The following is a 23,417-nucleotide window of genomic DNA, read 5'->3' as shown; positions in this document are numbered from 1 at the left end:
TGGCCTCAAATCCTATCACCCCTAGTCAGTATTGTCAGAGATGAGGGATTATGATAATTGCAGTTTAGAAACATTGGAGAGTGACAAGTTGAAGACTGCTAGCATATCTAGTCTTTTGAACAGCAGTAGTTCAGGATCTAATGGTATGATTGCCATCTGTGTTGTCATTGTGCTCCTCCATGTAAGAAGGGCCAACAGTTAGAATTCAATTCTCCAAAGAGCCCAGACTGCTCCGACTTTTGAGAAGAACTTTCTTTTTCTACAGTTTTTTTAAAGAGGATTTCAGACATAATATTGAACAGATATGGTTTCTTGATTGGTGCATTTGTGTTTAGTGGCATTCTCTCCCCCCATGTCTAATAGGCACAGTGTCAAGAAGTACGGAAAAGGAAGGAACTTGAACTCCAGATACTAACAGAAGCCATCCGCTGTTGGGAAGGAGAAGACATCAAAACATTGGGAAATGTTATTTACATGTCACAAGTCATGATTCAGTGTGCTGGTAGTGAGGTGAGGCATTAAATTTTTAGTTCTTTAACTTTTTCTGCCAAGTTACTGAAAATGTATTTCTTTTGAAAATTGGAAGAAATGCAGTACAATCTAGTATTTTGCTCACTCTATAAACTTTATATGTTGTAAGTCTGTCTCCCTTGTTGGCTTTATAAATATCTTCCTCATTTCCTGTCATTTACAAAAAGAGAAAAAATTGTTAGGGGTGAGAAAATCTTTCAGATAAGCTACTGAAATATTTTTTTTTCCAAGGGAGATAGAATGTATTAAACATTTTACATAATCTTAACACATTAGTACATATCAGACATATTTGAATAGAGAATTGGTCACCTCCTCTGAAATTCACTCTATTTCCAAAAGCAGAGGTTCTTAGTCCATTACATGCTGATAAAGTATGCATTTTCAGAGAAAATTCTTTATAGCATTCTTTGAAAGGACATCCAAAGTCGGTATTGTTGTCTGTCTTTGTTGTTTCTCAAAGGCCAAATGTTTCCTTAATTAAAAATTAAGATAGAGGGCAAGTGTTTGTGAGCATATTATATAATCTGAATATTTTTGTCACATCATTTAATTTGAATGTTTTATTTAACTTCCTGTTTTTGTTTTTTTAATAAGGAAAAGAATGAAAGATACCTTCTCCTCTTTCCTAACATTTTGCTCATGTTGTCTGCCAGCCCTAGGATGAGTGGATTTATCTATCAGGTAAAAGAAGCTTTAGAATAATTTATATTAGACTGGATCCAAATTAATTACACTTGAAATATTCCAATTGTTAGATGTTAGATGTTAAATTGAGTAAAACACTGCTGTCTGAAGCTAAACAGGGTCAGCCCTGGTTAATTCTTAGATGGGAGATTTCCAGGGAATACCAGGTGCTGTAGGCTGTGTTTCAGAGAAAGGAAAAGCTACCTCTTGAGTATTTCTTGCCGAAGAAATCCTATGAAATTCATGGTGTTGACAGGTGACTTGAAGGCACAGATGCATGTTGAGTATGATTAATTTGTTTTGCTGATTTTGATGGGGCAAAATTGAATCTAGATCCAGCTCATTAATTTCAGTTATTTGATCATCTGTATTATAGCTACCTATCAATCTGGAAAAGTTACATTGAAATACTGTGTTAGCTCTGTGAGTAAGTGCCATTACAATTATAAAATAGGCTGCAGAGCTTCTGAGTATGAAGCCTTTCTTCAAGGTAATTCAGAATGTGTCCTCGCCTTTTGCTGTGGGGAAAATCCTTTATATTGTGTTCATTTTTCATTTAAGATCTATTTGTATCTTGATTTTATTTAAACAGTGATTTATCTGCTTTTAGGGAAAACTGCCACTAACAGGAATGACCATTGTAAAACTAGAAGATAGTGATAATCACAGAAATGCATTTGAAATTTCAGGTAATGTCCTTGTGCATTGCTACCTTCTTTTGATTATGTCATTGTGGGCAACAAGAAATATCTTACGTATGTAAACGCAGAAGTTTACAACTGCCATCAAACCTAACCATCATATTTAATATTGCAGGATGACAAGAACTTAAGTTCAGCAATATCTGATAGACCATATAGTCCCCATTCTAGTTCTAAACAATCCAGTGATTTGCTTAAATGATTAACAAATAAGTTCAAGCACTTTCTCTATTAAGATGTTTATATTGTATGTATTAACATTATAATATGTATTTTTAATTACTGAATTGAATAGTGAATATGGTTTCAAAATTTATATATTGATTTTTTCTTGGAATTTGAACTCAAAACATATTTCACTGTTTTATCAAAATTCCACTGAACTCAGTTAAAACTTCATTAAAATGGTACAGTCAGCAGCCCTGTATGAAAATCGATTTGTTACTGGGACAGAATTTCTGATTTTAAATATGTCAGGACTTTTATTTGCAAAAGGTATTCCACAAAAATGGAACCAAAATAGAAATGCCTTCCTAACGTCACCAATCATAAGTTTCTCCAATTATCTCAGGAAGGTTAATTTACGGAACTGATGCTCTCTAGGGATTATGCGTGGAAATCAACTGATATCAGTGCTATAAGGGGTTCACCAAGTGACAGCAGCCAAAAGTTGGGTAGGTCATTTTTCTGCCAAGCAAGTTAACATCATCAAGGCATTCTAGCCCTGACCCAATTTTCTAAAATGTATATAATAATTCTCCACGAGATCCCCTTGATCTATAGGAAGAGAATTGTTCAATAGAGAGAAAAACTATAAAGCTCTTATATTCTTGGTACTTAAATCTAAATGTGAAAATATCCCTTAGTTCCTATAGCCAACTATTGTTAATTTTTGAAGGACCATAAGAAATGTAAAATGGCACCATACTTCTGTAAATAATAGACCTAATAGTAATGCCATTTAACCAGAAACATACTTTTAAAAGCATCAGTTGGTGGTAATATGATGGGGAGAAAGAATCAAAGGAAAAAAAAGATTAAGCTTAATTTTGTATGTGTTAAGGCATTGAATAATTGCCACATGTAAGCCACCTTGAGTCCCCTTCAGGGTAGAGAAAGGCGGGGTATAAATAGGGCAAATAAATAAATAAAATACCATTTTATTTTGTTTATTGTCTTGAGCATAAAGCATGTTGGTATTTCAGGAGTTACTTACATGAGAAATTAAAAAATATGTTTATGGCTCTTTCCTTCTGTTTTGATACTAGGAAATATGATTGAACGGATTCTGGTATCTTGTAATAATCAACAAGATTTGCATGAATGGGTGGAACATCTGCAGAAACAAACCAAAGTGACAGCTATTGGGACTCCTATTATTAAACCTCATTCTGTGCCATCTCACACGGTAAGAGGCCATGTGCCTTCAGCCCCATATTTATAAATGAGTGTGTTATCTGATGCATTTAGATAAATAAATGGTAGAGGCCGTATCACTGAGTACATGTAATCATTTTTTTCTATGTTAAAATCAAGAAGTAATTTTCGAATTAGTGTGCAGGTGTAACATATTTCTGTATTTCTGTGCCAGATGTGGTTTAGCTGTGTCCTGCTGTGGTGCTATCTATAAACAAAGCCACATGGGTCTGGAGAAAGACCATTTCTTCTTATGCTATCATTGATCCTCTCTTGGGTTTGGTGACACTGGTATGAAAAGCAACAATGTCGTTTGTCTGACCCATGAGTTTCTACTCATGTGTGAATTGGTCCTATGACAGCCGAAAGGAATGTAATGCACCCAATAGCGCAGGCATAGCACATGAGGGAGGCAGACAGTATGAATGAGGCCATTTGTGAAGCCATCCAAGGCTGTGTATGATTCCCAACAGGTCTCATTCACAAGGCCTTCCAAGCTGATTTGTGTGTGTGTGTGTGGGGGGGGGGGTTAAGACCTCGTGAATGAGGCCAGTTAAGAACTTCATGGGACTGAGCCTGGTTATGTGTGCGATTGTAATGCACCATTGAATCTAATGCACATCTTAATTTTGGCAATATAATGTAGCCAAAAAAGGTGAGCATTAGACTCAAGTAAATATGATAGACACAGTGAGTCATGTTAGCCTTGATCATTCCTTCTTATCATTCCTTTTCTTTGTTCTTGTAACCTTTATACATTTGGCAGCTTCCTTCTCATCCTTTAACACCATCCAGCAAGCATGCAGATAGTAAGCAAATGCCACTAACTCCCGTGTACCACACTCTTCCGCATCCTTCACACCACGGGACGCCTCATACCACTATAAACTGGGGACCCCTGGAGCCTCCTAAAACTCCCAAGCCATGGAGTTTGAGCTGTTTACGACCAGCACCTCCATTGCGGCCTTCAGCAGCACTCTGTTACAAAGAGGTGAGAATCAGAAACCAGGTTAGAAATTGCATTTATTTAAGCTCACAACTCTGTGCAAGTATGTACCCTATGCTTCTATAACTTGATTTCAGCTAGCATTGAGTCAGTCATAAATAGCTGAAGGAGTGCTTCTAAACTACAGAATCATTCCTTTAATGCTGTAGTACCCAACCTTCGGTACTCCAGGTGTTGGGACCTCATTTCCCAGAACCCCAGCCCACTCAGTTCAACTGTCAGGAATTCTGAGAGTTGAAATTCAAAATATTTGGAAGACCACAAGTTGGGGCCACTGTTCTAATGGATGGGTTGAGTAGAAGCTTTGAACCTTCTGAGCTCTAACCTCATTTCAGTTCTGATGCCATGCAACTTTCCTCTGCAGCCACATTTCTTAGAATAAAGGGTACCCTGTTAAAGTTAGGAAGTAATGTCCTTGGGCTGGTTAAACATACACTATGCAAAATCTGACCATATAGTTAGCATGTTGTATAAAGATAAACTTAGTCTTGCTTTCTCTCTCTGGTGTAGGCCAGGGCTTATTAAACCTTTTCCACTTGTGATCCTTTCTGTCCAGTATATTTTTACGTGACCCCGGGTATATATAAGTGTATAATAGATATAAAAATCAAACATCTTCTGATAAGAAATGAGCACACGCACACATATAATTTGACTGGAGTTACACTTAAAATGTACCTTTTCTGACTTACATACAATTCAGCTTAAGAATAAGCCTACAGAACCTATCTTGTTCCTAATTTGAGACTGCCTGTAATGTGCCACAAAAATATGAGAAGGCCCAAGGAAACAATGACAAGGATTTTTTTTCTCCTCAAAAAAGTGAGAATAATCAAGAATCCATTTTTCCTATTTTGGAAGGATACATAAAATAAATTGACAAGATGTTTTATATTCTTACCTAGCCTACAATTGGACCAGAACAGGGACACAGAGAAGAGAAGCTTGTTATGCACAAAAAGAAAGCAGAGGGTGGATACATATGAAAAACCTAAGGCTCAATGTGTTTGCCAGGCCTTTGTCACATTCTGCTTGTCCACTTTTAGAGATAGACCTATAAATTGGCAAGATTTGCTCAGTAGGGCCAAAGAGTGCATGTGCATGCCATTCTCAAGGCTGCTGCCACTATCTGTGACCATGTGCTGGAAGAAAAGCATAGAACATTTTCCATAAATGTTATCTTGTGATGGATTTCCAGAACACAAGTGGAATTGTCACCTCAAAAGGCAGGGAACAGTTTATGTAAAGTGTAGTTAATAATAGCAAATTGCTGTTTAAATTATGTGATGATGGCTTGAAATAAAAAAAGATTTTCATTGTGTGTATGTGGTTTGGTTTATTTTTTTTTAACACAACCAGGATCTCAGCAAAAGTCCTAAAACCATGAAAAAACTGCTCCCCAAGCGAAAACCTGAAAGGAAACCGTCAGAAGAAGAATTTGCACTGAGAAAAAGTATGTATTTTTGGTATGTGAGGGAGGGAAGCTTTTTGTTTTCTTCTCCTAAATCCAAAAGGTTACCATTCACAACTTTTTTTTCTAAAAAGGATCTGATGTCCTTAGATTCATCCACTGTGAATAGAACTTGTACTTCATATTACACAAAAGGAGTCATTTATTAATTCCAATTGACTTTCAGAAAACTTAACAGTGGTTATCGAGGATTTACCCTTGCTTTTTGAGTTCATTTGCCTACCGATTTATCAAGTCCCACTTTTTTCTTCTGTGTACTATTCTAGCCCGTCAAAATTTAGTAGACAGTTTTAGATAGTTGTGATTTTAACTATACAAATTATTTGTGTTGGGGATGCAAAATAAATTGATACATTTTATTTTGTCTTATATGTATGCACTGAACATACATATCATTCTAAGCAAGAATGGCTAGAAAGGAGCAAGTGTTCTCAGGCACGCTGATGGATCATTCTTACTTGTTTTTCCTGTCCGGAGAAATAGCTAGCAAACATCCCATCAATAGTTTCTTTAGCATTATTTGAACCAGGGACTCAGGCATGTTACAGTCATAATCAGGATAATATAGATGGATTTGTTCTTGCTTGATAGTTCAATGCAACCATGTAGCATGTATCCGAATACTTGCTTGTTCTTGGTGAATCAGAATTCCTAGCAGTTTCAGCTGGCATGAAGATGACCCCAATATCTGAAAATGGGCTTGATTTTCTTACAGTGAAGCTGTACTGACTGACATCCTTTTTGTTGTTTCCTTTAAAAAAAATTAATTTTACTTTCAGTATCTGAATCAAAATGTTTTATGTTTTAAATTAAAAAGATGTGATATGGGTTAATTTAATTCTGTTTTACAATTATAGGTATAATGTTACAAAACCCTAGAACCAGCTATTACTCCATGGTTTCTTGATTAGGTGCTAATAAAACTGCTTTGCCATAGGCACTTAAAAAACAATAAAGTCAGAGATTATGGTTTCAAAGATTTTTACTAATTGGAGGGTATGTTGTTGTTGAAGCAATAATGGTTGGCAGCAATGTACTTACTGCAACTGTCATGGTGTGAAGTTTATCCACAGTACAGTTTCTGGATGGAGAAGTTACAAGGGAAAGGTGCCTTCACAGTGGAAAAGTTAATCACAACAAACCAGAATATTAAAGCCATTTAACATGCATTTAGTTGCTTTGGCAGCCATACAGTTCCTTCATATGAGCTAGCAAGGCAGGACATCTAGCTATAATTTATAATTTTGTTGAAATCAGAAACACTGGCTGTCAGCTTTGGAACATAACCAGCTGAACATATTTCAAACAGTAGTGTAATATCCTGACTTGTTCTGAAGCTGAAGTATACCTTCCTAAATTGTCTGAACCAGTAAACTTGCTTGAAAGGATGAGTGAAGGGTCACACATTCAAACAAAGAGTTTGTTGACATCTGTGTTTGTTAGCTTTGGTTCTTTTGAAGGTGTTTGCATGTAGAATTGGTGCATTGGTCAGGATTTGTTTGTCTGAGGTGATACTGTGGTCTGGAAGCTGATGTAGTCATCAATATCTTCTGTCTCCCCCATCCACTCCAGGTACTGCTGCATTAGAAGAAGATGCTCAGATACTAAAAGTAATAGAAGCTTACTGCACAAGTGCCAAAACCCGCCAAACATTAAATTCAAGTAAGTTTTAGTGCAATGCAAATACTATTGTTCTCCTAATCATACAGCAAGTCAAAGCAATTGCAGCTGCAGTTCTTCATTCAGGCTGAGAAGAGGGATGGAAATAACATGCAAGAAATTATTAGAAATACAGATAAATGTATGTTTGTAAAGCTTTAGTTTGTTCTGTGTTATAAGGACGAAGTTTATGGAGTGAAATCTTGTTGGGTTTTTTGCAACTCATGCTTTCAGTTCCCAGATTTAGTAATGGAACGTAGCAGTACAGAGATTAGACCTGTGGTATGAATTTTATTTCAGATCAATTTAAATGAAGTCCCTGTAATGGCCACAGACACTATTCAGGAGTAAGGGAATTGTGGATTGATACCTATCACATTTCTCAGACTTTTGCTATATAAGGGATAGCCTTTTTATTATTTAGATCAGAAAGCATGTTTTGCCTTTACACGTAGAAAGTTAGATCTAAAAGTTCTTGATCAGATCATTATGAGCAGTGGTCAGAGATAGTCCTTTCAAAGTGCAGTAAGAGCCAAATTGATACTGCCTCCAACATCCTGCCTTTTCTTTGATTCTGTTGGCCAAGGTTCAGAGATTTGACTTCTGTGTATTGATGATACCTTAGGGATTTCCTGACACTTGTTTGCTGTATCATGGACTGTCATATGCCATTTCTCTGATGGGATGGTGTCATTGCTTATGTGATAACTGAGAAACGAGATACCAGTGTTATATGTGTTCATCTCTTATGAAGGGGCAGAGAGTAGAGGCTCACATTGCCCCTTCTTGTACTATGTATGAAGTAATATGTAAGTGTGAATTGCTGCTGATAGCATTTCTGTCCTGAATTAATGTTTCCAGTCTATAATAATAATAATAATAATAATAATAATAATAATAATAATAATAATAATCATGTAATCTTGGCTAAATGTAATGTCTTCTGAAGTTATGCTAATGCAGTGGTTCCCGAGTATCCCAAATGTACCTGTTAGTGTAGTAAGTCTTAAGATAGTATATTTGTGTTGGAGTTTATATTCAAGCCTAATGGATTTTCATTACCATAACCCCATGGCTGTCTATAGAATAGAATGGCATATGCATTCATGTTTAGCAAGATAAAAACTTCTTTCAATCATGTTTAGCTGTATTCACATGCAACAGGTCATGAGCTATGTACATCCTTTTAACTCCCACTTCTGTTGTTTTGCTGTCATAAGTGGCAATTCAAATTAAATATGGTTTGTTCAGTAAGTAGCCTAAACCTGGGATCCTGGCCTGTTGCACTGTTTCGAAGCCTGGAGTCATAAACCAAGAAGAAACCCATGAAGTGTAAATAATGTAACAAAACAGATCCAGAATTAGATGACACACCAGACAAACTATTTCAGGTGGTTCTGAACAGGCATGAAGATTCGTAGGGACAAGTATGAAGTTCATCTGTGTTATAGAATCCTAGCTCACCATTCTTTGCAAATGCAGCCTTTCATTTCTACTAGAAAATGCTGTAGAACATAAACAAATTAGTTATTAATAATGACCCTTTACTTTTTAAAATGTAGTTTTTCAAATATATGTTGAGCAAAGGCAGTGTCTTCAATTACTCAATTATATATCTCCTACTTATACTGTGTCTTAGGGACTCGGGTTATTTAATCTTTAGCAAGGCTGCAATTGTGAAGATTCTCTGTTGTAAGTAAACCACTGAATCTCATAGGAAAATCTGCCAACATGTATTATATCTATATAAAAGGGGGGAAATACTTCAGTTTTGTTCCATATTCCACAGTTTTGCCTTTGACCATAAAGCTACTTTGCAGTGTATATATTTGTACTCCAAAATTGTCAGTTTGCTATGCAATAAATCTTCCTAGTGCTGATATTTTTGTGAACATAGTTGGAATGTTTTGTAGGACTACTTTTTTGGTCTTTTAGTATGTAGCATGTCAGATTATAACTTCTATGGAAAGATCTGTAATATTTGTGAGCCCTAATAAATTATTGGTGTTTGCTGTAGCAAAATAATTTTTTTTCAATGTTATATTCTTGTGTCTTATTATGTTTCTCTGCAAACTCTGAAATGTCTTTCAATTTAATTTTAACTCTACACTTGCTTTGAAGTAACAGCTACTAGGATTTTATGAGTGATTGCATCAGGGTGGGGCAAAACAAATTGTTGATGCTTTAAATGTTGGTGCATAGTTGGTGTTTGTCATTTTAAAATATATATAAAGTAATTAGAAATGTTATATGAAAGCATCCTTTGTTTACTTTATGCAAATGTGTGCTTACAGAGACACACAACCGATGCAAAATGTATTTTGCTTTGTTGCTGTTTTCCCCTTTCTATGTATATTATGAAAATATACATAGTGCGATAAATTTCATTGCATACATCAAAAAATATACAGCTTTTATTTGCATTTATCTGCAATGAAAAAGAAGATAACAACAATCGGATGCACGGCTTTTTTTTTCAAGGCTGCTGATATATATTCATTTCTTTTTTTAAATTGTCTACCCACATGTAATTTAATAGAAATTGACAAAAGCGATTGTTATTGGCCCTAAGCTTTGAGAATATGGCTTGTTGTAGGTCTGATGTTTCTCAGTCCCTTAATCATGATTTAAGAGACTGGGGAATGTGTGTGTCTGCATCAAGCCCAAGTGTCCATATAGTAGTGCTGCAGGACAGTTTTAGAACAAAGTTCCAGGCTGTCCTTACTTCTGTGCTCACATTTTGCCTCATACTCATATGCAGATCCAGTAAGTCTATTAGTATCCCAGTTATTGTTCTGGAGATATTGCTTCTGGAAATGCAAATTTGGCACAGCTGAGAAAGCCAGGGTTCTGGAAATCTGTAGCATCAGAAGTGGGACAGAAACGTCTTTGTTTTCAAATAGATAAAAGTTTTTGGAAGAGAGGCATGGAATGGAAAATAGCTAGTGGTTGGGTTTTTCTTCCCTGTCTTCTCTTTCTTTCTTAAATCATGTCTTTAACTTTGTTTGCTGCCTGCTGTTCTCAAGGTAACAAAAACTTTTCTCCAAGAGCCTTTCCACATGATCAGTCTATTATGTAGGCAAATGTGTATATTCTCAAATTTATATTTAGGTATAGTCTACTCAACTTACTTGTGACTAAATTTCCCTGTTTTAAAGAGAACACTCCAAATATTTTTCATAGAAAAAAAATATACAGGCCTTCTCACATGCTGCTCACTTAAAGGCAAAAGTTTTCCCCAGACATTAAGTCTAGTCGTGTCCGACTCTGGGAGTTAGTGCTTATCTCCATTTTTAAGCCGAAGAGCCGGCGTTGTCCGTAGACACCTCCAAGGTCATGTGGCCAGCATGACTGCTTGGAGATGCTCACTTATTCCTATTAAATTTGCCAAATGAAATTTAGCTCTGTACATGTCATAGGTCCTATTAACTATTTTTTTAAAGCTGCTAAAGTTGAGCACCACCTTTTCTTTGTTGCCTGAATCATGTCAGGATATGCATTTAATAAATACTCAGTCACTCAGCTATTTCCAGCTAGCAATGATAGTTGTTCCCTCAATCATTTAGTTGCCTTTCCTCTTTTTGTATTTCTTTCTCTGTCATTAGTATTAGATTCAAGAGTTGTCTTTGTTGATAAAAGTGCCTTCGAATTCTTAGAAATGGAACAGTTATATTTTGACTTTGGAGAGGGGGAATTAGCAGCTGTTTTGGCCTCCAGTTACTTTTGGCATTTGATGCCAGCTAAAGGTGAGAGCTTATGGGAGTTGTAGGCCAAAGACATTTGTCTTAGTATTGTCTCTATCAAGACTAGAATAGATAAAAATAATTTCAATCAAGAATTTTCCACTCCCATTTGGAGAGGACAAGGATCAATATTAAGACCTTCTGTATGCAAATATGTATTCTATTATTGAGCAGTGACTATTCCTCTTCTGTACTACACATTGCTATGATATTGCAGTGTCTTTGTTTATCGTTTCATGAATATTGGCTATGACTAAAATGTCATGGTTCATTAACTGACTGATCATGTGGAAAGGCTCTTGGGAAAATAATAGATGTAATCCAAAAACCTTGTGATAGCTGCACCTTAAAATTACCATACATTGGAAATGGCTTGAAGGGAGACAACAACAGCAACATCCATCCCCAATAAATCAATAGTTTGCTTTCAATATTATGATGAATGGTTTATGCTCATGTGCTCTAGCACAAAGAGCCACGTAATGCCACAGATATTGTTTCTGGCGCCATAGTTTCCCCCATCTATCAAAGAAAATTCAGAATCTTTTAATAATTTTCAGACTTTGGCTTTCTTCACATGCACAGTGTGTGATATGATGGATAGAAGAACAGCTGAAATGGAATCTATGTTAAATAGGCAGTAATCCTGGTAATTTTGATCAAATTATTCCAAAACGTTTACCCCCAGACTTATATAGATATGGTTAAAATTCTGTAAACAGATGGATGGATGTCCTGTTGTTTCCAGGGGATACCAAACCACAGGCTGCATATATGAAATCAATCTGAGCTTACAGATGTGTACATTTTCCTTGAGTCAGAACAATTAGAATAGTGGCCTAAATTCAATAACCATCAAGTGCAGTGTTTATCAAGCTATCTCTTATGAGGGACCAGCAATTAATCATTTTCTATCACACCACAGATCAGCACTGAATTCATGCCTATTGGATAGAATTGTTTCTTTTTCTCCTGGAAGCTTGTCAAGGACCAGCAGCCAGTAGTTCATGGATCAGCACTGGTCCAGGGACTATCATTTTGAAGAGCACTTGCTTTTTCTATTCACTTTAGCCTTCTGTGCTATAGTCTGCCATCACCCCAACAAGGTTTGGTGGCATGAGAGGACTTTTCCTAGCTCTAATGAAGTTCCCCCAGGAGAACATCATCTTTGGCTCATGCATTATACCTGTAGAGATAGTTCACAATTCTTTTGGTTATTTTCACTTTGAGAATCCTACTTCACCTCACTTTTGAGGGTGGTTTGAAATGACTCCTATAGAGTAATTGTTATTGACTCCAATTATAGTTGCTGTCTAATTGGCATGTCGTTTCTAAAAAAACACATTTCTGTGAGATAGTAGAGTGCCGAGACTCCTCGTTGCTGATTTTTTTTGCCCAAAATAAACTTCTGATATATAGTTCTCCATGGGAGTCATTGCAAAGACGCTTCCATAGAAATGATATTGTGAAACACCAGTATTTAAGGGAAACATGTTTTAGAGATATTGGGCAATGAAATGAACTTAGGAGAGTGATAGCTGAATTCCACCAAATTCAGGTACTTTTTCTTCCTTTCCAGTTTGTTCCCTCTTGAATTATAACATTTTGGTTGCCTGTGTATCATTTTTCAGAATAAACATTTTCTGAAAAGTGCTAGGCAGTGTACTTATAAGTATCCTCTCATTTTAGGATTGCTCTTTTGATTCACTGTAGGTCAATATAGCTAATTCCCCCAAGTTTTCAAAATAGTAATTAGAAACTATCACATATAAATGGATATGCAAGCAAAGCGCATTCTGAACAAGAGACTGAAAACAAATTCATGTCCTCGTTATGACAAAAGCGTTTGGTGTTTTAAAAAATATATATACCTATTGATATAAGTTGTACAGAAAACCAACTATAATTTATACAGAAAGCCCTACCAAAATGAGGGTGACAAGATTTGGTGCCTTCTTAACAATATTTTCTCTTTTCCTTTTCTTCCCGTCACCTTTTGCTTTTGTTTCATGTGTTTTGGTTGTGGCTTATCCTGTATGTCTTCCTCATCCCACCTCTGCCTGTCAACATCCACCATTCCATTCCACCCCATACATCCTTAGCATGGCAAGGCACTGACCTGATGCATAATCACGTCTTGGCTGATGATGACCAATCAAGTCTAGACTCCTTGGGTCGTCGCAGTAGCCTTTCTCGTTTGGAGCCTTCCGACCTCTCTGAAGACTCTGACTATGACAGTATATGGACAGCCCATAGTTACAGAATGGGGTCTACATCTCGTAAGAGCTGTTGCTCATATATCTCTCACCAGAACTAATGCACTTCTGAGCTTTTCTTAACAAATGCTTGTTGTATCACAGCCTGCTTTTCTTAGATGTTTTCTTGCAGTTTCTTGTCTCTTTAATGTTGATATTTTAACAACCTTTCGAAGAAATTTATGGTACTTCAGTCAAACCTTGTGAGATATACTTATGGAATCTTTTTCTATTAAAAAAAACTTGCAGCATGCATATATATATGCATATGTGTGCATATGTATATGGATGGCCTTTTTTTTTTTTGTAAAATTCAGTGTAGGTACAACACTCTTTTATTACTCCACCCAGCCCTTTTCTTACAGCACATGCTTATATTTTGTGAAACAACACTTGGTGCCATCCATATGGAAATATTTTAGCCTTACAGTGTTCAGGTTTGTATGCGTGTGTGTGTGTTTTTTTTTTAAAAAAAAAAACTAGGAAAACGAAACAACAGCAACAACAAATGTACAAGAAGTGGGAAATTCAGACAGCTATATATTTTTTAAATTTGAAAGTTCATTTTTAAAAGAAGCAGATTCTGGTGTTTGTTACTGTCTTGCATATATTTCTTAACATGTTGGGAATAATACTACATAATGAATTTCAATTGTTGGGCAAGTAAATGGAAAGATCCCTGCTTCCAAAATGCAGATGTGATGCATCTTTTCAAGGTGAGGTTTGTTGCCACTTTCTGTTGCTAATCAACGTAGGAAATTATTTAGCTAGTTTTATGCATCTTTTTTTACAGCAAGTTCTTTTTGCCCTCTGTTTCTATAGCAATCTATGTTTAATACTCAGAGATATTTCAAAAAGAAGTTTACTGCAAGGATGCCTAACGAAAAACATTCTTAAATAGTGAATGAGAAAAGTGCTATAACTTACTTTGTCCAACAGATTACCGTCACTCATAAACATGTAAAATAAACCCTCATAAACTACTTTTTTTTGCTTTAGGGGAAAATGCTAAATTCTGTTTGATGATAAATTACTCACTAGGGTCATTTTTTAAAAGCCTGTGCCTAGATTTTGAAAGTACAAATATCACACGTTCCTATTACTATTCGGCCATTCCATATGAACTGGGATGGGACGGGTCTCTTTTCAGTGTACTTCATGTTTGCAAGATATAAAAAGATTTCTTTAATTAGCACACTTCTTTTTCCAGTAGCTGACTTCTCACGTGGGATAAGAGCATGCTTGCACATTTGCAGAATACTTCCCCATATTCAGCTCATAAAATAAGAGAACAGGGTATTTTGAGGGAAGCTGTCTTGTGTTGAAAAATTACTAGAAACTTTTTAGAGGAAGTTACTAAAATATCAGAGCAGAATTGATATTTCAAAACCTTGAACAAGCAACATTTTCCCACTCCCCCAGAATGCTGAAGCCCTTAAAGCACTGTACCCATTCTTCGATGACACTCTTTGAGCATATTAAACAGAGCATTGTCTTCTTTTTGCCAGCAACATGAGCATAAATGTCTCTGAGTCATTGTTTGATAATAAACATTTGTAGATCTCTGTAGTTTTACTGCTTGATCACTAAATAGGATATAAATAATCTAAAGAGGGATAGTGGGATAGACATAGTCTCTCTACTTTCACTTAAATTAATGTAAGTTCCTATAAACTGATGGAATTCTAAATTCAGTTCTAGATTCCTAAGAACATTCTTATTTGCTTCCTATGAAATAGTGCAGATGATGTACATGTGTAGTGTACCACAAATTGGAAAACTTACATATTTGGAGTCTGATCCCAAAAAGAAACATTTCTAAGCTCTTTGCTCTAGCCAATTTAATTTCAGAACCTAATCCCCAAGAGCATGTTTTGGCTGTAAAGGGATTCACAGCTGTTTGCACTGGTGCAGGTAATGCAGCACAAGACAGAGGGCACCCGACTTATGGGCAGAGTATATGCTCTGACCCCTTCACCTAATACAGTAGAGTCTCACTTATCCAAGCTTCAATTATCTAATGTTCTGTATTATCCAACGCAGTCTGCCTTTTAGTAGTCAGTGTTTTTGTAGTAAATGTTGCAATGTTTTGGTGCTAAATTGGTAAATACAGTAATTACTACATAACATTACTGTGTATTGAACTGCTTTTTCTGTCAATTTGTTGTAAAACATGTTTTGGTGCTTAATTTGTAAAAACATAATGTAATTTTATGTTTAATAGGCTTTTTTAAAATCCCTCCTTATTATCCAAGATATTTCGCTTATCCAATGTTCTGCTGACCCGTTTATGTTGGATAAGTGAGACTCTACTGTAATTGCTTGACATTAGCAGCCCAAGTTGTGAGGGGATAGTACTTCACAGTCTTATTACAACTGACACTAGAGAACATAATAGTGTGCTCGCTTCGGCAGCACATATACTAAAATTGGAATGATACAGAGAACATAATAGTGATGCCAGAGATGAGCCAAGAACACTCACACTATTTTTACTCTTAGTTCCGTTTTTTCCCAATTTTTATATGAGACAAAATAGTTACAGCCTCATGTTGGCAGTAAGAAACTGGAATTATAATGAAACTTGAGGTAATTGTAGAATTGAATTTCAGACTTCAGTAAAGAAAGAGTTTCTTACCCCTTCCCACTCAACCCAGTTTTCCTTTTAATGCAAGTGAGTGGAGGGATTTTGAAGATATGGATATTTTCTCCCACTACTATGAAATGGAAAAGCAGCTGGGAGAAAACAGTTTTTAGAAGGAAAATGGGCAGAAGGAAAGCAAAACAAAATCAGGAAATTTACATACCTCTCCAATGTGAAGTCTTACTTTGACATTGAGAAGTGAATTGGAATGGAATATTTGCACGATCCATGTTGCCAAAACAATATCCCTGTAAATCTATTTATGTTTCTTTCACTTTTATATTTTCCAAGTTTAGTGCTCACTTTTTAAAAACAAAATTGGGTGACATAGAAGACATTGCTTTTTTATTCTCGCTAATGAATAGTATTCTGGTTTTAGAAAGAAAATGTTTTTTACAATGTGTAAAACCTTTTTAAGACTTTATATTACTCTGAAGAACTACAAATTTGAAATACTGGGGTTTCCCTGGAATTTTCCACTTCTTAGAATTATGCTGAATTAGTTCTTACTACCCAGAATTTGCATAATGTGCCACCATTTGTTGTTACAGTGGCTGTATGAATCGCCACAGCAGCATTATCTTTGCAGCACTTTTCTTTGGTGTAGCCATACTGCTAAAGATCCTTTTTGATGTTCATGCTATTGCAAACTGTTGGGTGTTATGGATGGATCAGAAATATTAATGCAACAAGCATTTTTTAAAAATCCAGTGTTAAAATGGTGGTATTCTGCCCAGAGTTTTAGTGTTTTACTTCTGTGAAACTTAAATGATATTAACAATGGTACCTTATGTTATGCAATCTGTAAAATAAGTGTGTACAGTTAGTATTATAATGAAGGAGTACAGAATTTGAATTAGAATGTAGATGTGAGCCATCTTGGGTCCCTTTCATATGGCTTAAATGGTATTGCCATTCAATTAGTATTTAATATAAGTTGACACTAAGTTATATTAATGGTGTGTTTTGCATAACCATGCCAAAACACAATACTATGTGTATATAGTGACGTAAAAAATGAATAAATCTATATATTGTGCATTTCATTTGTGAATGGGAGAAGCCATCTTTACTAATTTACTGACTCTGAAAAACAGAAGAAAATAGATGTATATCTGAATGTGCATTGTATTGTACAGTTTGCATTTTATTGTTTGTGGTGGCATATAACAACTACGTGTTTTTGTTTTTTTTAAAAAGGTATGTGTTATGTACAGTTGAAATAAATTTTGCATTTACTAGCCTATGCCTTTAATATTAAGGTTATTATGCCATGAGAGGGAAAATCTTTTTACAATTTCATTTCTTTAAAATATTCACTGTCGTCAAGGTGAGAATTAAATACTAAGACAAAGATGTTTAATAAAGGGACTTAACATACTTAAAGTAGGTTGTTGCTTGTGTGCTCTGGGGAATTATTTTACATGGATACTGCTTTTTGTTGGCCAGTGCTATAGCCCTTAAACCCTTTAAACCTTTCTATTTTCAATTTTTTTTTTTGCAAGATGGTCTCATATTACTGTAGTTAATACCCACTAGCTGTCTTTTGATGTCACATCAAACCATTGTTTAGAATTTGAAAAAACAGCTCCCTTCTTCTGTGTGGCCATGAAGTGGAGATTACGAAGCATCTATTTAGATTGCTACTGTGAACTATATAACCTGAGCTCTTACATGTTGTCAGTTAAACAAACCAGCTTCAAAAACTGGTCTGAAGTTGGCTTGTTTCCACTGAAAATAGTTAAGAGTAACCATAGTTTGTGCAGGTTTGTATGACAAGAGAAATTGCAGTTTTCCGAAAATGAAATCATGTCCTTTTCTATCATGGCAGAGGTGGAAGATAGAGCATGTGAGGCAGTATGTTCAACTTGTTTTCGAATAATGGCTTAGTGTTGTTTTCAAACTACTGTCACATTATGCTTAATAAATGAGAACTGGATGTATACCCACATCATCAACTGTCCATGCACTTCCCATTTGCTGTTACAGTCCGGTTTAAAAAGATCCTGCTCATTCGTCATGTCTAATGGGCAACTTTGTTAAATAACAAGGAGAAAATGGACCAGGTCCTAAAAGTGGAAGACTTTTTAAGGTCTTTCAGGATTAATATTCAAAAACAGATATAAATTTAGAGCTCTTTTGTGCAGGCTGACACAATAATATAAATGGAAGAAGCAGATCCATATGCTGCAGCCGCATCCCAGGTGAGTGAGGGGACTTTTCTCTGTATGTTGGTCGCCTGAAGCATATTTTCATGAACTGTGTCTATCTAGTAATTTCAGCACAGTCTGTCTATTTTTAAAATAATATCTGTCTATAATACTTTTGGTTTTAAATGTTGCTTGAATGAAGAAAGATCTGGCAATATGTGATTTTGATATGCAAATTTTTATCTTGGTATTGCTATGCTGGCAGTCCATTTGAATTATAACTTTTTTCTAATTGAGCTTTCCGTTCAGTTAGAGATTTAGGGGCAGGACTCTTTCTGAAGTAAGTATTTCTATATGCCATTCTTCATTATAACCCAGAAGCTGAAAACAATGTGCCCATTTCTCTGTGAACTGACTTTATAGCTTTGCCAAATCATTATCACCCATTATTTTCATCCTGTAATATTAATTTTCAGAAAGATAGTGGTATTTGCCTGATTCAGGCTAAGAAGGAATCTAGTTATCTTTGGGGGCTGATATACCATATTTCTGCATGAGATTTAATGTACTCCAGTCCACTTCATCAGATGCATCTGGAGTCCACAAAAGCTTGTGCTGAAATATATGATATGTCCCTCTGTAATAATAAGGTTCATATTTTTCTGAAGTTGCCATACTGTCAGGAGCAAATTATTATAGCACAACAGAACTTACTTTTGAGAAAATATGCTTTGAGTCTCACTTTTTATTTTACTAGTAACTTTGACAAATCATTTCTGCATTTCATTCTTAGTAATAAAGAGTTAGTTTTCCCCATTCCTTAATATGATATTTGATGCACCTGTATTTCCAAATACAAATGCTGTTTAAACTAGAGAAAAATGGATACCATGTAACATGAAATAAGTACAAAAGCCCTACAAGGAATTATATTTTAAGAAAAGTCTTATTTAAGTAAAATAATTTTTAAAAACTCCAGTCACATAGAGATATATGGCAACACAAATCTATAACAATAATCCATGATAAAGACTTATCGTATATACTCAAGTATAAGCCGACCCGAATATAAGCCGAGACACCTAATTTTACCATAAAAAACTGGGAAAACTTATTGACTTGAGTATAAGCCGAGGGTGGGAAATGCAGCAGCTACTGGTAAATTTCAAAATAAAAATAGATACCAATAAAATTACATTAATTGAGGCACCAGCAAGTTAAATATTTTTGAATACTTACCATATTTCAAAGAAAAACAGTAAACTAGCTCTGTAAGTGGAAAAGTAGAGTCAACAAAAACAATATGGTATTAACAATAACTTAACAACAACAATAAAACTTCATTTGTATCCCACCCTACCTATCTCCACATAGGGACTCAGGCCGGCTTCCAACATAGTAACAGGCAACATTCAATGCTTATATAAACAATGCAGAGCTAGATATAGATCTACAATTATATATACTAATTTCACATATGCATTTTCCCCTGAAACGTTTGCAAATCCTCTCTATATATGTGCATTTCCCTCCTGCATCTATCTAAAAATCTCCATGTGGGTGTGTGTGCATTTCCCCTGTAGTATTTCCAAGCCCTATATATCTGTATTCATATCTATCTAGACATCTCTCTCTATATAGATAATTATATCTGCATAGGATTTGCAAAGACTTGCAAACATGTGAGGCGAAAAATTCATATGTAAAAATAATGTATACTCATGGATACAGATATACAGATAAATGGAAATCTGTAGATATCTGTATATAGGACTTGCAAAGACTTGCAAACATATGAGGGGAAATTCATATATAAAATTAATATATATAGAAAGATACAAATATTTAGGTACATAGGGATTGCAAAGGCTTGCAAGGTGAAATGCCTATATATCTGCAGCAGAGATTAACAAATATGTCAGGGGAAAATGCTTTCATAAGATTAATGGGTATATATATATATTTCTTCCTGACTTGCAAAGGCTTATTTTCCTTTTCAAAACATTCCCTTGGTTAAGAGCCATGGACGCTTTGGAAAAACAAACACACTGATAAGGGAGGAAAGAAATATATATTGCAAGCAATAGCCTCCAGGCTCCGCTGCCTGGCTTGACCTTGACCCGATTATAAACCGAGGGAGGCTTTTTCAGCTGTTAAAAAGGGCTGAAAAACTCGGCTTATCTTCGAGTATATATGGTAATTATCCACCTGTGACAGAATCATTTGCCGTCTACACACCCACAGGGAAAGGCATCACCCAATTTTTGTATTTCAGAATGGAACCAGTGTAGATGCATTTTCCTCCCAGAGTAATTTTTAAAATATTGGACACAATATTTTAATTATTACATGCATTAAATGAGGTTTGTACACACTGAGTGATCAGAAAGCTAAGGGGTCACTATTTCATCTATCTTTGTGGATACTGGAATATTTTGGATGTCCAGATAATTGATATTCAATTTTAAAGATGATATCTAGCAGCTATTTCCCTCTATTTACTCAAAGTAGGTGTTAGGGATCTAGACAGGGCAGTATGGAAGGCTTTAAATACCATCTCCATGGTGGTTCTAATTTCAGTAATGGACCCAGTGTGTGCCATTTTTATTTTCAAAAAGTGTGCCTTGAAGCAAATGGTTTCCCCTTGGGGACAGTGCAGGCCAAAAAGTTTAACATTCTGCCCTGAGCTTTAGGCATACAAACCTATGTGTTACTTATCAGTGTTACTGTTCTGATGCAAGGATATAAATTTCGTGAAAACAACATGGGGGTGGGATCTCTTCACAGATATTCATAGTTGCCTCATTTGTAGCAGTGTGCCTTGACCAGGGGTCTTCAAACTTCTTAGGCAGAGGGCCGGTTCATGGTCCCTTAGACTGTTGGGGAGCCAGACTATAGTTTGAAAAAAATCAACTAGGTGTAGGCCTGATTTTGGCTGATCAGATTTTATTGTGTTCCTTCAAGTCGTTTCAGACTTGGGGAGACCCTAAGTCTAAAGTTCAGGACATGGGTGGTGGTGGTGATGGTAGGCGGCGGATAAATGACCTTGGAGGGCTGTATCCAGCCCACGGGCCTTAGTTTGGGGACTCCTGGCCTAGATTTGATTCATATTCATATTTGATCATTAAAAAGCACCCCAATTGAGCTCAAACTGATTTTGGGGCCTTCTGGTTGGACGTAGATACAAATCCAGATTTTGATTTGGATCGCCAATCCATGCTTCACATTTACTTTAACAGGAGGTACAGTCAAGCCCTCCACATTCGCTGGGGTTAGGTGCATATCCATGAACATCCATGAAAAAAACCAGTCATATCATTTTTTTTACATTAGAGAAAAAAATTATTTTTGGTACCTGAGAGAACACCTCTCTAGAAATTTCTAAGTCTTCCAGCCTGACTCTGTGATCAACTTCAACTGGAAGCTGACCATAGAGACACTGTGGAATATCTAAAGATTCCTAAAAATTTCCTAGAATCTAAAAATGTCTAGGTCCTCCAGCTTGATTTGGAGAAAGGTGACCATAGAGTGATACTGGATGACCTAGAGATGCCAAAAGTGAACACTTTAAAGAAAATAAATGAATAATAAAATCAGCAGAAGTTAAAACCACAAATGTGGAAAATTGACTGTAGGTTCATCTTTTCTGTTCTGTTGGTTGGAATATAATTAATTTTACAACAATTGGCTCCTAAAGTGAAGCATCAGACAAATGAGTGCAGGGTGTTTTGGCAGGGAGAAGTAGGAGTGTGCTATAATAAATGAGTTAGTAACATTTCATCTTGGTTAAATTTGATTAAACTTGCAGGTATAATTGAACCTTCTGGGATATTTAAGCCTGCCAACTTTCAGCAGCTTGACAAGGGCATTTAATACAAGAGCAGCCTTCAGAGTAAGGATGGGAATAGCATAGTTCTCCAGATATTGTTGAACTGGGAGTCTCAGCTTTTCCCACCAGTAACAGTGCTCACTAGGACTGCTGGGAGTTGTGGTCTGAAAACATCTGTCGGACCACATGATTCCCATTCTTGCTTTATAGTTTAGGACTTAAAAATAGAATGTGCTTGTCCATATCTTCATGTGTACATACATGCATATGCACACCCAATTTCTGTGAATGTATCATAGACCCTGCATTTGATGTTCATTAAGAAACTTAAGGTTTCAGAAATATAAGTGCAGCTGTTATTGTTATTGTTTGGGTTTGGGGTAAGGGAGCATCCAGAATTTCATAGGGCAATTTTTGTAAGGTAATTTGCTTCCTCTACCTATTTGCATTTTGTGTGAAAATGGCATTTGACCATGGTAGGCAAGGAAGCTGCAAAATTTCAGAGTTATAGGAGTATTAAGCTGGGACAATATAATGAATTAAAATCAATTTAAGATTTTAGTTTGTTTTCTGCTCTTTTGACACCAGATGCATAGAAAAACCTGAACATTCAGTATTTTTGAAAAGTGCCTACTACTATACTATGAGAAGTTCCACTGGCTTTACCAAATACAAAACAAGAATGGTAATATTCTTCCTCCTGGGACAGACAATGAGGAAAGAGCACTGAACATCGTATAGTATATTGCTGCAACATCTGTGTACCTAGAGTACTGGTATTGAAGAGCTGTGATAAAGCCATCTCTCTCTCAGCTAAAGCTGTCTGTCACAAAGCTACACTTCTCTACTCCATTGGAGACAAATGTATCAGTTTTGTAACCACTGTCAGTGTCTATAACTCTGAGTGCCTCCAAAGCTGCATTTTTAGTGAACCTGTAGGAAGAGTTGCATTCACCTCGGGGCAGGGCGGGGGGGGGGGGGGCGGGATCCAACCTTGAGTTGGGACACCCTGGTTCTCTCTAGAACAGCCAAGGGCTTTCAGATTTCAGCCATACTCAAAGCATATTTTTATTCATTAACAAATGTCCTTTCAGAGTGTGGATATAAAAAAGTAAGGTCAGGTGCTGTATGAAAATCTATAACTTACATTGTTGTCTCTTTGTAATTCACTGAAGATCAAAAGAATTTGATAGTAAGTCCATATTGAGTTTGTAAGATGTGTTGCCCAAGGTTTGCAAATACAGTACTATTATGTAAATACTGGAATAGGTGATAGGGAGGGTTGAGATCTTTCAGAGAAGAAAAGCGGCTAATCTTTATCTGGT

General features: G+C 36.0%; 1 protein-coding gene across 4 annotated transcripts in view; it reads left to right on the top strand.

Annotated features, from left to right (window-relative positions):
* arhgef7 (Rho guanine nucleotide exchange factor 7) overlaps window positions 1–23,417 on the top strand; it is a 147,913-nt gene that overhangs the window by 95,650 nt on the left and 28,846 nt on the right. For 2 of the 4 annotated variants that reach the window (XM_062975449.1, XM_062975448.1), the window contains 8 exons: window positions 364–510; window positions 1,129–1,215; window positions 1,829–1,907; window positions 3,188–3,327; window positions 4,102–4,326; window positions 5,701–5,794; window positions 7,385–7,474; window positions 13,317–13,493. In XM_062975449.1, the coding sequence (XP_062831519.1) occupies window positions 364–510; window positions 1,129–1,215; window positions 1,829–1,907; window positions 3,188–3,327; window positions 4,102–4,326; window positions 5,701–5,794; window positions 7,385–7,474; window positions 13,317–13,493 (1,039 nt within the window). The remainder of the gene's footprint in view (window positions 1–363; window positions 511–1,128; window positions 1,216–1,828; window positions 1,908–3,187; window positions 3,328–4,101; window positions 4,327–5,700; window positions 5,795–7,384; window positions 7,475–13,316; window positions 13,494–23,417) is intronic. The other 2 variants (XM_008107000.3, XM_008107004.3) reach the window with 1 other exon arrangement.

This window comes from Anolis carolinensis, chromosome 3, assembly GCF_035594765.1.
Source record: "Anolis carolinensis isolate JA03-04 chromosome 3, rAnoCar3.1.pri, whole genome shotgun sequence".
Taxonomy (NCBI): Eukaryota; Metazoa; Chordata; class Lepidosauria; order Squamata; family Dactyloidae; genus Anolis; species Anolis carolinensis.
The sequence above is the reverse complement of the archived record's forward strand: the minus strand, read 5'-3'. Positions and strand labels throughout refer to the sequence as shown.